The sequence below is a fragment of the Anopheles coustani genome, chromosome 2 (genome assembly GCF_943734705.1).
Source record: "Anopheles coustani chromosome 2, idAnoCousDA_361_x.2, whole genome shotgun sequence".
Taxonomy (NCBI): Eukaryota; Metazoa; Arthropoda; class Insecta; order Diptera; family Culicidae; genus Anopheles; species Anopheles coustani.
In genome coordinates this window covers 24,618,720-24,634,422 of record NC_071289.1, presented here as the reverse complement: position 1 = coordinate 24,634,422, position 15,703 = coordinate 24,618,720, and the positions used below count along the sequence as shown (strand labels likewise).

The 15,703-nt window shown below is 41.2% G+C and overlaps 2 protein-coding genes across 2 annotated transcripts; both read left to right on the top strand.

Annotated features, from left to right (window-relative positions):
• The first annotated feature begins 9,303 nt into the window (after nt 1–9,303).
• LOC131262469 (transcription initiation factor IIB) lies at nt 9,304–11,756 on the top strand. The gene is made up of 5 exons (XM_058264478.1): nt 9,304–9,433; nt 9,513–9,615; nt 9,699–9,973; nt 10,045–10,419; nt 10,496–11,756. Exons 2-5 carry the CDS (start codon nt 9,599–9,601, stop codon nt 10,777–10,779), a joined length of 951 nt encoding a protein of 316 aa, XP_058120461.1. The 5' UTR covers nt 9,304–9,433; nt 9,513–9,598; the 3' UTR covers nt 10,780–11,756.
• Nucleotides 11,757–12,067: 311 nt separating this feature from the next.
• On the top strand, nt 12,068–13,225 carry LOC131264133 (transcription initiation factor IIB-like). The gene is made up of 4 exons (XM_058266422.1): nt 12,068–12,084; nt 12,178–12,422; nt 12,504–12,878; nt 12,942–13,225. The coding sequence occupies exons 1-4, from the start codon at nt 12,068–12,070 to the stop codon at nt 13,223–13,225; spliced, it is 921 nt and encodes a 306-aa protein (XP_058122405.1).
• The last annotated feature ends 2,478 nt before the right edge of the window (nt 13,226–15,703 follow it).

The following is a 15,703-nucleotide window of genomic DNA, read 5'->3' as shown; positions in this document are numbered from 1 at the left end:
GCTACATAACCACCGATGGCGGTTGGGGGATGTAAATACTTTTTTTCAAACAACCTTGATACACTGCGCAACCACGTGCATTTTCCATGCGCAAGCGAATGTTTCAATGATCTCGTTGTGAAAAAAACTGAGATACTGAAGAGAGTCAAGGAAAGGGAAAACTTGCATTTTCTTTGCTTCGGCAGTTGCACGGTTTGAATGGAGCTATTCTCCGTTCTCTGGAGGCTTGAGGAAAATGCATTTTCTCAGTGATTAAAATGGGTCATAAATCTCTTCTTTCAAGTGGGAATAATGTATTGAAGGAATATTTCTTCATTTTGAAATTAGTGCCATGACCTGTTATTGGTTTATCGGCACCGCCATCCATCAATCTATCAATAAATTCATTTTATATTTTCATGTCTTCGGTTTGTTTAAACTTATTTCTATTCGTTTCATCAAAAGGCGACACAAACATTCTGCCTATAACTTATCTGTAAGCAAGAGCTAACCAAAATTCTTATATTTTCAAGTCAATATCTACAATAGTTTCCACAAACATGTTGCCTTCTCAATACTGCACCACAAACCATGGTTTACGCTTTCTGGTTCGATTTCATTCCGTTCCAAAATCAGATGGAAAGTGTTGACCAACTAATTTGTTCGAACGTTCGTCTCCGAACCGACTCGCCGCAAGCCGTTGTCCGATCGCGTCCGAGAAGAGAATTCATTCAATCTTGGTGTTTGCCTTTCGTTATGTTACCGCCCATAAATTGTACCGGCCACTCTCGCCTGCGTGTGCTGGACTTCCAGCACCAACCGAAGGCAGCATGCTGCCATCCACGAGCTGCCGACGTTGGATGAGGTGGAAAATTCGTGGAAGTAAATACAACCTCCGAAGCAAATGGTGCACAAGATGGAGGTCGAAATCCATTTGCGTTCTTTATTAGAAATTCTTCTTCCGTCGACACCACCGCTCGAGCAACTGTTTGTCAAACGAAGGCAGACACCTGGACCGATAGCACGACGATGCTGGCAACCTACACCGAAAACCCTGGACCGAGGCTGAAAGATGCCAGATAAATATTCAAATAAATTTCTCTCATCACCATCATCACCGTCATTTCCCCGGAGCTTCTCGGGGGCGTCGGTTCTTCTCACCGGTCTTACGGTCGTCAACCGGTCCATCTTGCGATGTCGCCGAGATTGAGGGAGGCTTCCGTCAATAACCATCGGCAACGGCTTCCTTTAGCACCCGGTTCGGGTTGGGATGCAAAACTCCAGAACCGATTTATCAACTCTCGCTTCGGTCGCCTTCGAATCTTAATCCAATTGAATCTGTGCGAGAAAAAGTCCAGCAAGCTGCTTGGAAAAACCGTGGACGATCTTCGTACGTTGGGAAAGTATTGCACTGTAATTTAATTTGCAAATTTAAATGAGATCAACAACAGTCTACTATTTCGAAACCGTTTGCAAGTTTAATCAAAGCGAATATTGGAAATTTTTGGGTACAAAGCCGTTTCAATGTTTATTGAAGTTTCGAGGAATTAAACGAATTTAGAAAATCAATAAATGGTTTAACTTTTGAAGTTTCTTAACATTTGCAAAAATAATTAAACCAAATTTTGATCATTCAAAACAAAAAATAATTGGACAATCAATTTACAATGAATATTTGAATTCTGAATGTGTCGAATAAAATTTTATGAAATTTATTGAATAACCCAAGTCGGTACAGTTCGTAAAATATTTAATGTGACTTGTGCTATCACTTACAAAACAGTAGATAAAATTCAATTTGAAACCCCATTTTCACTGAAACTCTACAACCATTTGTATTCAAGTAGTTTAAGTTAAGCGTTCACGCGATACTAGATTTTATTACGCCAAATATCATCCGGCGATCGAAATTTGGTAATTTGTGCCAATCCGTGCTCGTCAAAACTTACCTAATACCCACTTTCCGCTGCTAATCACGATTATGTCTTCGGGTTAGGTAGTTTGTTGCCCGGTCCTGCAGTAAGACACTTTTGCCGGTTTCAGAGGGAAAAGTTTCTCTACGTAAAATCTCACGTTCGACCGGCTTAAACGTAACCAGGGCAAAAGAGTGTTTACAGAAATAATTAACATACGAATCGAATAAAGCTTCCCGCTCGTAGCACTTTTCCCGATTTTTCGTAGTCGGCGCCCTAGCGTGTACACTATCCTTTGTGACAATGGTTCTTGTATCTCGACGTGGAAAAGGGCCAACTTTGTGCTCCATTTCAACCCGAGGTCAGCGGTACGGGGAAACACAATAATCCCAATCAGGCACACTTGAGACCCGACTGCTAACTTTGTCATCGGTAGAAAAAAGAGAATCGGATCCCCTTTCGATGCACCTGGACCTCCATTTCGTCGTGTTTTGGAAGTTGAAATCACTAAATCGAGGATATTCAATAAATTGTTGAATCCTTGGGTGAATAAAACCCTTTCTTGGTCCATCAATTTGAGAAGATTGATGTTTTCGGTTGAAAACTTTCGAAAGGTAAATCTAAATTCGAGAGTGGAATGAACGAAGGAGGGTAGAATTTCACGAAATAGATAGTTATACCACAGTTAGATATCAGAAGCAGACTGTAAGTATTTGTTTTCACTTGTAAGAGTCTGGGACTCTTTTGAAGTAATTCTTTCATTCGTCAGTTATTCGTCTCAGGAGCTGTTTGGATAAATATAACCCTTACGTGGACATGTGCAGAATCGGTTCAATTAAACCTGCTTAAATTATTCACGTTTATGATAAAACTAATTTTCTTACAGTAAAAAGTGCTATGTATACATGATTTGCGATTTATTTTACAGTACTTCTAGTACTCCAGAACTTTTACCACTCCAAAAGGAAGTGATGAAAAAGTTCAAGTGGTGGAGCGAAAGCATGAAACCATCCCCTAGAAGTACCCGGTTCTATGAAATACTCTGCCCGGGAATTTTTTTTTTCCTCTGCGGAGGAAAAGAATTCCAGGTTAATCATTCTTTTTCCCAAGAGAAATTCATAATCGCCGCTCCGTTGAGAAAAAGTTCAAGTTCATGGTGCTCCAGTTAAGTCCGGTACCATCGACTATTGCTGACCGTCTTGCTTTTATTTTGCCAAAAATGATGCACAGTAATATCGTCGGTTAGGATTGTTCCTACAAACTTTTCCCGCAGTGTCCACCTCTCATTTGCATTCGTGGCCGTGCGAATGGTGCGGTAGAAATGAAATTCTATCGCATCCTGGCCATTCCCAAAGAATGCCGTTAAAATGGCAACAGCAGTGGAAAGGCCGGGATCAAAAAAGCCACGAGCTCAATCGTTCGGAAGACCAAACCTTCTTCCCACACATTGCGTCTTTTACATCTACTTTTTATATCGTCCAAGATGCGAAGAATGTTCTGCAACCGGTTTTCGACGTAGGTGTTACCCGAAGTCTGTGGGAAAAGTTTTCCAGCCAGTAAAACACGACCAAAATTACGAAACGCTGTGAGCTATTCCCACACTTTCAGGTTCTCACTCTCACTCGTGCGCTTTAGTGTGGGAAACTTTTTCGAAAACTGTTGAAAGAAAAAAAGGCAACCAAACCGGGGAAACAGTGAACGAGTGAAATTCGGGCTAAGTAGTGTATATTAAATGGCACTTTTACCAGCGCCAATCGTGTGCCAGACAAAGTAGTTTGCATAGATCTTCGACGAAGCAGTTTGTAAACTCATCGAAAATATTATGGGGAGCTTTTCTGCAAGTTTTTGTTAATGGGAATGCGAACGAGTTAATGAATAAAGAAGTTTGAGTTTAAGAGATTGCAATTCTAAAGATATTACAATTCGAAAGAAGAACACAAAACCGAATTGTTTAATCCTTTTAGAAATGCTGTGTACCAAACTATGCTAAAACATAAAATAAAAACTCATATCGAATCACAGATAAATTTAAAATGAATAAAAACTGCGGTTTGTTTGACGATATTTTATTTCATAACTAGTTTATTTCCGACTAGTTCATTAGCATGTAAACATTCTTCCAATATGTTTGTTCCACCGCCGAACTCATTCGTCTTGGCCACCTGACGCAACGCATTTGCAAACTAATCATTCCGAAGCGAAACTTCCCGCACGGGAAACTTCGCTCTCCTGCGAGTGCTCTCCGGTGACTGCTTCCATCCGGCTCCTTTCCGGCTCGAACTTAATCATACAGATAAATTCGAATTAATTAAAACTTTTCCACATACGTACGCAAGTACTCCACGTAAGTTACGCAATAGGAGGTGCATAATGAGGTCGTTCTACCGTACTTTCAATTCAAGGCAAATTTGCAGCCTCTTACCCGATCGGAAAACGCCAGCCCAACCCGGGGCCCTCAACGTGCCAGAAGATAAATAAGTCTCGAGGAAAATAAACGTAACAGAACCACCACAACTTTCCATTGCGTCAAGTACGAAACGAACGGTAGCAACTTGCTCGTAACTTGTTGGCTCACCTAAGCCATCTTAGTCACGGCTTTCACCACACGCGGCCCACCTCGGCGTTTACCGCAGTGTCAACAAATCTTCCGAGTGGCCCCGTAGAGCCTTCGCTACCTCCGGCAGGCACAAAGGAAACTTCTTAATAACCCCATACACGTGTACAAATAAATAAAGACAGCTGAAAATTATGTGCGAATGAAAAGAGCACCCATACCGACCATGAGAATCTTGGCCCAAATTGAGGAGCCCGAACACCTGAACGAGATAAGCAGGTGGAGCGTGCCGCCTCCGGGAAGGGTTTTTCGCGGAACGAACATCGTTAACACGGGAGTCAAAACGGAAAAGGCAACTGTTCGGATGATAAATTGGATAAGTTTGAATACGTACGCTTCGCACATGCAAAACTTTTACCCAAACTGTATTTGACGTAGGGAAAATTTTCCCTCAAAGAGAGGGAGAGAGAACTGGCAGAAGAGTTTTGAAGCCAGCAAAAATGGTGTATTGCATGTGTATTGATATTTCATAATTAGACACGTTAAATGCCAATTAGCATGACTTTCTATGAAACGTATTTCACTGTGCTGTGCAAAAAGTTATCTGAATTTCATTTGAAATTGGTTTATAGCAGTTTATTAATTTGTTTTTGAATATTAGAAAAAACATCATCAACGTATCGCATTAAGATCAATTTTCCCGTCATTTAAAAAACATATTTTTTATCGGCTTCGGGTTCATTTCATAATTGCCATGCCAGGTATATTTGCAACAACACCCCACTTAAATCCCGTATTTTATAGAGCACGATGTAGTTTGTTGCAGCCAAACTTTAATCATTCCCACGAACCAATTCTACGAGCGACGAAACACTATGGTCATTTATCTGCATAAATTACCTCTATTATGTACCACTCAAGCAATGTCCATTTCGTGCCCCATTTCTACCTTCAATAGAACGCTGTTTGCCGGCTGCCATTTTACCGTACGCCATTTTACTAATAAGCATTGGAGCCCCGTAGGAGCAGAAACATGGAGCACCAAATTCTGCCGGTGCTGGTAATTGAGATGATAAATTTACCACCTCCGCTGGCCAGCGTTTCCGCTCGAGCAGAGCGCATCCGTTTGAAAGCGCGGAAACTGTGACCAACATGTTTGTCACACCCGCCCCGTGATGACGCTTGGTGTTAGTTATAGTTGCACCATACCTGCATACAACTTGGAGAACATTTCCTTTTCAATTATGTACTCGCTGGTTTCTGCTTGCAATATGCGGAAAGTGTTTACGTACTTACGAGATTCCGTTGAATCGTGTTGAACATGGCGAGAGTAGTACAAGGATTTGATCTACGTCGCTGCTTTCCCTTCTTATCTTTTCACATCCAATCTATTTCGTTTGCCTCTTGGTCCATCTTTCTGTCCTCCGTAAGGGGCTGGATTATAATCTAATTCTATTCTATGCGACACGACCAGGCATTCATACTCGATTGCAAAGAATAAAATTTCCATTAAATGAAAGTGTAATTCGCGCATGGAAAGATTTTCTAATGAAAGCTTTCACTGATAGCTATAACCTTTTGTATCACGATAGCAGTACTGATGAAGTTGTGACTAAGGATAGCATCAGAGTGTAAAAGTTATGTACTGCAACGATATTTTACTCGTACAGGCCGTAATAATTTCACCACTAATAAATCAAATGCATTTGTAAAGTCGCTACTTCACCGCGTATCTAATTATTGCAATTCTGGATTATTTCTGCATAGAACACACAGTGTTTGTGTGTTTAACGTGTAAATTTCTAACCTACTCCACATCCACAAACCAATATTTTGAAAACCACGAGGATTCAAAAAGGATAAAAACCTAACCCCCTATATTGCATTGAAAATGGAGGCGCCCAGTACTTTACATCAACACATTTCTACACTGGATGCTGCGAGTTTTTCGTAGATGATACAGGCTGCCCTTTGTGTCATCAAGATTATTAAAGTAGGTCATAGTGTCTCCCATTATGATTTTTATTATAAGAGATGCATACTTTCAGCTTGCGACCGCCAATACTGCGATCTGCCCTCAATAGATACGAAAGAACCGAACATTTTCAAGCGTTTTGAAGAAATTGTATTGAATTAAGCAGACATTAGCGGAAAAAAATTTCCATCACCTTTTAAAGTTAATGACAATAAATCAACTATGCAGTTTGAATTACACAAAGCCGCTACCAAATACTCTAAATTTGCTAGCTGACCAAAACTCGAAACCTGAATTTGAGTTAAGCAAAGCGAATATTAAATCACGCTATTCACTATGGCCATAAATCTAATTTACTAGCCAGTGATTTATTTACCAGAGGGACCAACGAGCAGTCAACTGATTCACTAACTGGCTTGCATACTGACAAAATGCCCTTGGTATGCTGCACGACTTCTCATTGTGGTATACCGAGGATTGCGAGCTACTACGATGACGGACATTCGTTCCACGGACTACCTGGTGCCTCCTTTCGACATACCAGAGATCAGCCAAGAACAAGTTCGCGATGGATGTGGCCGGTGAATTATTTCACAGTTTATGAATATCTAACGCCCTCGTCGCGCCTTGTCACCACGCTGTCATGGGCACGCTATTTGAACGACCAGCTCGCTCGTCAATATACAGCGCATCCATCCTCATACATCGGACTCTCGATAGCTTCCGGCTGGCCTGGGTTAGCTTTCGCTGATTCTGATGAACCACTACTGAACTACTTCTTGCACCAGTCCCACTCTCAAGTGAGCCAAGTGGGGGGAATGGGACTGTGGTTGCCGAAAATCAGCGTTCATTGCAGTCTTTGACGCGACCGTGTTGTGCATCGGTGGGCTTTATTCCGAAGCGCACGGTGCATTATTTATTATTCATCGGGTTGTCAGAATTGCAGATGCGCTCCATTATACGGGTTTGTGGTGGAAATCGAAGTGAAGTGGGCACACGAGTGGACATCGCTTACGGCAGGAGGACTCGAGAACTTGACACTACCGGATAGCCTCCCCCAGCTTGGTTCGGAGGTCAAATAGTGACGATCCAGCTAGGACCAGTAATTCTGCACCTAATTATAAATTTCCCCGTGCCGCTTTCTAGAGCGGCGGGTTTGCTATCAACAACTTCAATATTCGCTTCATGCCTGACTTGCATGATTGCCGCCACTAAGCATAAGCCGGATTTAAATGGAGGCAAATGGAATGGACACTTTGTCAAGCGTTCCCTACCTTAAAGATTTAACCGTTGGCTGGAATGTCTTTCCGATTAGTATAAATTTGCTTTCGTTCGGTTACGCTTTAAATTGAAGACTGATAGAGCAACAACAATTAGATCATTATATTAAAAAATCATTCTAAATGTATAGCTTCAATCTACAACACTGCGGAACCCAGCTATCCATTTATCTAAGCATCCATGTGTTTAGGGGTTCTTCTATAGCCTCCCTTGCATATCAAGCTATCTCCACACGTTTGAATAGAACATGAACAATCAAATTTAATACAAACTAACATAATTAAATAACTCATTTAATTAGTAAACGTATAACACACTCCATGGCGATTGTATATCCAAGATTCGAACCGTCTGAAGTATCCGTTTGAACAACTAATGAATCGATCATGAACATTCAACGAGCATGGTTCGTTTTTCAAACATAACTTTCATCGCGTTTGGTATTTAAAAATCACGAAAACAAAAATCGAACAATTTGTAGTCTAACTTTGGAGACCGAAGATTAAAATTTGAAACCAGTTAATAACTGCAACCGATTTCACTAAAATCTAACATTCGTGCATGTTTGATGTTACGAGACATTTTTTTCTGGAAAGCGTGATGCCGTGACTATCACGGATGACATAATGTATTGGAAGCTAGATTACAGAGACAGCTAAGCAACCTGGTACTGTGTGTCCATTTTGAAGTATATTACAATATATATCTAATGTATATGAGACAAAATTCTCTAAGTCGATGAACCATGAGAGCTGTTTTATTCACTAGTTCAAGTTTGAATTACCCACCACTAGCTCTATATTTTCGCCGCTCCGTTTTGGGGCGAAAACAAGGCTGCTCCCAAGGTTGGTTTATGTGGAGCGATTTGGCAAGTAAACATAGCGCCATCTTGGAATTTATCTTACCCAAAACAAACATTCGTAATGAACGTTTGAACTCAATTCTGTAACAAAAAACAGCTAAACCAAGATGTGAAACATATGATTCCTGTATCAGAAAATCGATTTTATTGGAACTTTAAAGCAAACACCCATCTGTGTATCTACAGCACCCGGCAATTCTAACCTCGAAATTGGGTCATTTTGGTCATCAATACCAACAAGGTAAAGAGACATGAAAAGCTGTGACGATCCAACCTCTAGTAATCTTTGTCTAGATCGACTCGTTATGTGACTAATTCGACTCAAATCATTGTGTGTCGATTCAAACAGTTTAGGATCAAGTCAGAATCGAATCAAATCGAGTCCCAAAAAAATCAAATCTGATTCGAATCGAATCTTCTTCTTCTTCGATTTTGCGAGCTAGATTATATCGTCCTGTGACAGGTCACCCATTCACATTCAGAGGCTTACTTGCTCTTTGCCAGTAGCTTTGACAGTAGAGTCATATCGCTAAATCCTAATCGAATCAAATCTTTATAATCCGTCAAATGAGATCCAAATCTTTTGAATCTGTCAGATGGGATTCGAATCCTTAGAATCTGTCAAATGGGATTCGAATCTTTAGAATCCGTCTAGGGATCGATTCTTTGAATCTTCCGAATCCCGATTCTGCCAACACTAGTCGGTATGTCAAAGTGACAAACGGTCAAGCGCAGAGTGGCATACACAAACAACAGAGCATCTACGAAAGCAAAATTGAAATTAATATTAATCATAAATTTAGAACCAATTCTTTACAGTGCGTTTATCCAGTGTGTCTAGTGACGAAATTGCATTTCGAACTGATAAAGTGAAGTGTTGCTTGATTGTACAAACTACCTTCTTCCACCAATCTTTGATTCGAGATTAACGCGTAGAACGTTTTACAGGAACGAGCATCGCGTTGGCTTAGATAGTTCCTAGGCCGAGAACTTAATTCCCGGCACCTTGTTTTTTTTTTAATTTCCACCGAAAAATGGCCAGTTCATCAAGGTTTGTCTCTGGCAAACGCGCATCAACAACTTCTTTCGACAATGCGTAATGGATGTTTTGGTTTGTTTTCTATCCATCTGCAGGGACAACCATCTAAACAAAGTATGTTGCTACTCGCACCCGGAAGCACCGTTGATAGAGGATTATCGAGCGGGGGACATGATATGCTCAGAGTGTGGCCTAGTTGTCGGTGACCGCGTCATCGATGTGGGTTCCGAGTGGCGAACCTTCAGCAACGAAAAGGCGGGTGTCGATCCGTCCCGTGTTGGTGGTCCTGAGAATCCCCTCCTGAGCGGTGGTGACCTGTCCACCATGATTGGTCCCGGCACCGGTCCGGCTTCGTTCGATGCGTTCGGAAGTAGGTTACGATGTGGTTTTTGAACTCTGGACCAATATCTAACCATGTCTACCTTCGTTGCATTATTTCAGCTGCAAAATATCAGAACCGCCGTACTATGAGCAGCTCCGATAGGGCTTTGATTGCCGCTTTCAAGGAAATCAGTACGATGGCGGACAGAATCAACTTGCCGAAAACGATAACCGATCGCGCCAACAATCTGTTCAAGCAGGTGCACGATGGTAAAAATCTGAAAGGCAGATCGAACGACGCCAAGGCTTCCGCTTGTCTGTACATCGCCTGCCGCCAGGAGGGCGTACCGCGAACGTTCAAAGAGATCTGTGCTGTCAGCAAGATCAGTAAAAAGGAAATCGGCCGCTGCTTCAAACTCACACTCAAGGCACTCGCTACCTCTGTCGATCTCATCACAACCGCTGACTTTATGTCTCGGTTCTGTGCGAATCTGGGTATGTTTTTAAACCTCGGAGCTGTCCGTTTCCCTTATATTCTTATGTTAATTATCCTTCGGATCCATCGATTCAGACCTCCCGAACGTGGTGCAGCGTGCCGCAACGCACATTGCGCGTAAGGCGGTCGAAATGGACATCGTACCTGGAAGGTCACCGATCTCGGTAGCGGCTGCTGCAATCTACATGGCCTCGCAAGCGTCGGATAACAAGAAAACTCACAAGGAAATTGGTGACATTGCCGGTGTGGCTGACGTAACGATTCGCCAGTCTTACCGGTTGATGTACCCGCACGCCGCCGAACTGTTTCCGGAGGATTTCAATTTCTTCACACCGATCGAACAATTGCCGCCGGTGTAGAATTCTTTGATGTTCGGAGATTTAGCAGACGCGTCGCGTACAACAGACAAATCCTTACAGTCGTACACATTCGTACACTTATAGCTACTGCGGAGCTATACCAAAGGCTAGGGCTTGTTTATATTATTCAAAAATGTTGAATTCGGGATAATTGGACAAATCAGCACCCGTTGTACGTATTCCCTTCAACCGATAGATAGATCCCGAGAAAATTTGTTTCGTTCAACAAACATGGCGCGGAACGTTTCAACGCCATTTATTCGGGTACGAAAGTTATCAAAAAACAGATTCGAGAACAGTGACTCTTATTCGGTATATATTTTTTATCATGTTTTTTTTTTGTTTTTTAATGAAACGAAAGGGTACTTCAAAGTGTTCCCTTTATTTGATCTATAGTACATCGTCCCTTTTTTCCTCCCCACTACAAATTCTACCAACGGGAGTACAAACTTTTCCACAGATGATTGAATTATTTAATAAAGTAAGGTATATATGTGCTGAACGAACGTGAATCTTTAAGCCAAGCGTAGCGGAATGGTCTACAGAATCCAGCATGGCGGGTGTTGTTCGAAATGCTAAACTATTCTTGTGAATATTTATTCGTTACGAGCCCGAATAAGAGAGTGTCGCAAGTGGCCACAATCGAGCAATATCCATGGGCCGATGTAAACGCTACCCAAAGCGGGGGTCACTTGACGAAGGGATGTATTATTTTTCACGTTCAATTATATATCTTTGTAAGAACTATTTACTTAGTTGAAGGTTTACTTTTTAATTTGCGTCACGTTAGCTCAACACGTTGGACGTAATATGGATGGAAATGGATCAGTACATACAAGCAAAAACACACATTTATGCACATCACCGCGATGAGGATTAGTGGTTAGAAAGTGCATACGTTGAACTGATTTATAAGGTCTAAAAAATATAAAATTCATGAAAACACTCGACTTTGGCCTTGTTTATTTCGAATAAGAGCATAGACCAATGACTGTAAAATAAAAATCTGTTTAATCTAAGTTTCTTAGGCTAAGACGAGAGTGACTGTATAGGCGTTAACGGTAAGTTCATGTAGCATCTATCCCAGAGTCGGTCGTTATTGTTTTTACCACCTTTGCACATTTTTTTTTGAAAAATCAAATCTAGTTAACATACGTTTTGTTTCCTTTAGTACCCCGAATCTGTGTTAAGTCTAAACTAAATCCTCATCGGAGTAGTCCTGATTCGATGCATGCCAGTTTTCACTCAGTACGAATCAGATTTGTTAACCAAGTTGGATCGCTTAAACATGGCCACAAAGAAACTGTTAGTAATTTGAAAGGGCCTATTGCTAATGTGGTGATATTGGTTTCAGTGTAACAGATTTAATACGTTTTTCGATTTCTCTTTCATTCAAAGTTACCGTCCCGAACCGTTATGCTGCGTATATCACCCGCTGGCGCAATTGCTAGATGATCATCACACCGGTGATATGATATGTCCCGAATGTGGACTGGTAGTTTGTGAGCGTGCCATAGATCCATCTTGCGAGTGGCGCACGTTCTCCAATGAACCGACCAAGGTGAATCCTTCGCGCATCGGTGGAATGCAGGATACACTTGCCCAGGATAGCAACCTATCGACTGTCGTCGGTTCCGGAACAGGTATGTTGGAATCACTAAACAGGAGTAAAGTATCGGGTCAGATGGTGACGGTGATGAAATACAACTTGTTTGTCACTTCAGAATACGACTATAAATGCACCTTCAAAATGGATGCCACGGCGCGCTCTCTAATGACGGGTTTCGACGAAATCATAACGATGTCTGAGCGAATCAATGCTACGCAGTCAACCATACATCGAGCAAAGCTAATATTCAAGCAGGTGCACCAGGGGGACAGTTTGAAGTACCGCGCGATCGGGGCCAAAGCAGCGGCCTGTCTGTACGTTGCCTGCCGGCAGGACGGTGTCCCGCGTTCGTTCAAAGAGATCTGCGCCGTCACCGCTGTCAGCAAGAAGGAGATCGGACGATGCTTCAAGATCATCATCAAGACGCTGACTTCGTCGATGGAAATGATTACCTCGGAAGATTTTATGTCGCGGTTTTGTTCGAATCTCGGCAAGTAGCACAATTTAGTCACCATTGATCCATTAAATTTGACCCAATTTGATATTTTTGTAGGGCTCTCAGGGGAAGATCAAAAAGTGGCAATCCATATTGCCCAGCAGGCTAGTACACTGGCCATCGTGGAAGGCAGATCACCGATCTCTGTGGCAGCTGCAGCAATCTACATGGTCTCACAAGCGTCGAACAGCAAGAAAACCTACGAGGAAATTGGTAGCATTGCCGGCGTATCTGAGTTGACAATCCGGCAGTGCTATAAGCTGATGTATCCGCACGCCCGTGAACTGTTCCCGCCAGATTTCGCCAACGTGGTTCCTATCGACCAGCTGCCTTCTGAGTAAGGAAAGTTTTATTTATCTGTAACTTAACGTCCGGGTTTCATATAAATAGTGGAAAAATAATGGGCCTGTTCGTAATCGATCCGAACCTTTCTTTCATACTTCCTCAAACTCGATGGTGGTGGCCATTTTCTTTTTCTGAAATAAATGTTCAAGTCGATTGGGCATCAAATGCTTGCTTATTTGCTTTATGCGCTGTTGAGCTGTAAAACCCACCTTCTGTAAATTAAGCCAGTTGTAGTTTCAGTTTTCAATTCAGTAGTTAGTAAATCAGTTTCGGTAATAGTTTACCATAGGTTTGATATAAGTTTCCTTCAAAGTACAGTTAGTTTTAAATAATTTATTTTCGTACATTGGGTTTCCGATATTTTTTCCGGTTTTATATAGTTGAAAAATTAAAGAGCATTTTGTACAACATATCTTGACAAGTACTTCGTTTCCACACTAATATAATACTTTTCAGTTACACACTCACATCCTCCTCTCCGCTTTCCAGTAAGCCATCGTCCAGTCAAACACCCCGTGTGTTGCCCATTGCCCCACGCAGTCCATATCGTCCCGAAGCGGACAACATATTTAGTGGTTTTTAATTTTGTCAATACCAAATGTAATGCAGTGTTTATTTTCGCAGGAAGCAGTACGATGTCTCCATTCTTTTTTCTGCTGTATGTGAGTGTTTGTCCTCTGTTCTCTTCTATGGTATCTTTCATATATATTATCGCCTCTTCCGATATAAAGATTAAGCAATCACTTACTAAAAATTATTATCAAACAATTGTAAGAGTTTGCGCTCCTTCAGAAGCTCATTGTCCGGTACCAATGCTTTAGGATGCTGCTAAACTCTCGGACTCAAGATATCATTTGCGTTACGTTGGAGTTAGATTAGGTAATTTCTTTTACACTTTGGTTCCTACGTCAGGGATTTGTGCGTGGGATTCCAAATCCGTGCGATCTATAGGGCTATGCGATAGGGTGTACTATATGTTAGGAAAATGGGAATAAGTGATATATTGTCCAACAGATGATGATGATGGTATACCCTCCGAGATTCCTTATCTTTCGTGGTTTTGGCTGCCATCATTCGTAGTGGTATCTTACATAGCGAAACGGGGATAGCCCGTTCGATGACTCGTTTCTACGCTAACTTTTGAAATGCATAATACCTATGCCCTGAATAGAAAATGTTCAGTTGAGGGAATTATTATTAAGTTTCGTGCTTGCTGTTTTTTTTTTAAATACTCAATGTCTCAAAGTGATCTCTATGTATTACTGATACATTTCATTCAAATTCTTTAGTTCTACCTGAGATTAACTCAAAATAATGTTTCCAAATCTTGCTGCTGTGCATTTTACCATTCGAACACTTTGTCCAGGTGAACGAATATTCTAATGGGATTGATATATTTCGATGGTTTTATAAACCGGTTCCTTGCAGGTAAAATAATGTGGTGACGTTTTATCCTCGTTCATATTGCTTGCTTGAGAAAACGGAAACTTTACTTTATGGTCTTCGGCACTGTAGGAGGAAGTGGTTTACGGAGAGTATATTTCCTACTCGCTAATAATCTTTCCTATGGTCATTCGTTTGATTTCGCTCGTATTGCTGCAGATGTGACCTCCTTCTTTGACCAGCGTTTTCGGCCTATTATAACCTTGGTGTATTGCTGACAGATTTGTTATATGCTAAAATAATCAGGTATTATTAGGGATTACCGGACATTGAGTAGGTGCTTTTTGAAAAGGTTTTCAGAACCAACCAAAACTCTATCTACTATGCGCTTCTTCCGTATGCAATACGAATATGGGACTTTTTTCCTTTTTCAAAATTCTCAAATGCTAATTTTTTCCCAATCAAATTCGGAAAATGAATGTCCGAATAGTGCGTCATGCATACGTCTTTTGGTATTTTTTGTTCAATATGTGTATATTAATCGCGTTTTGGTATATTTTGACTAGATTTCCCCACTACACTACGGGGCGTCGTTCTTATCTTTGTAGGCTTTTCGGAAAACTTCTGCTTCAGCCTTTTTTGCTCCGTATTATAATATTTCAAATCTAAGTTTAGTATCTCTCTGCTGCTACATGCTGATCGTTGCTTTTATCGGCAGTTATTTTGTTCTATTGTGTGTTGCTTTAAATCGCATTTATCGGTGCTTCTGTGTTCTCTATCAAAAATTTCTCTCCAAAAAACGTATGCTGTCAGCCCGAGGGCTTATGTTTGCAAAAACCAATCTTCTCCCGTTACAGCATCTCCTATAGTTTTATTTTTCAACAATTGTGTTGTTGAAATAGAATCGGTTTTCTTTTAAATACCTTTTCGTTCATCTTCCTTTTCGTAATTCATAAGTTGTGGGTTATTATTGTTTGATCCTTTGATGTTTCCCGTTTTCAAAACCATTCTGCAAATATTCTCTATCCATTTGAGTAATTTTTCAAAGAGTTTTGTTGTATCGTTTTCAGTTTACCATTACTGTTTGCTCT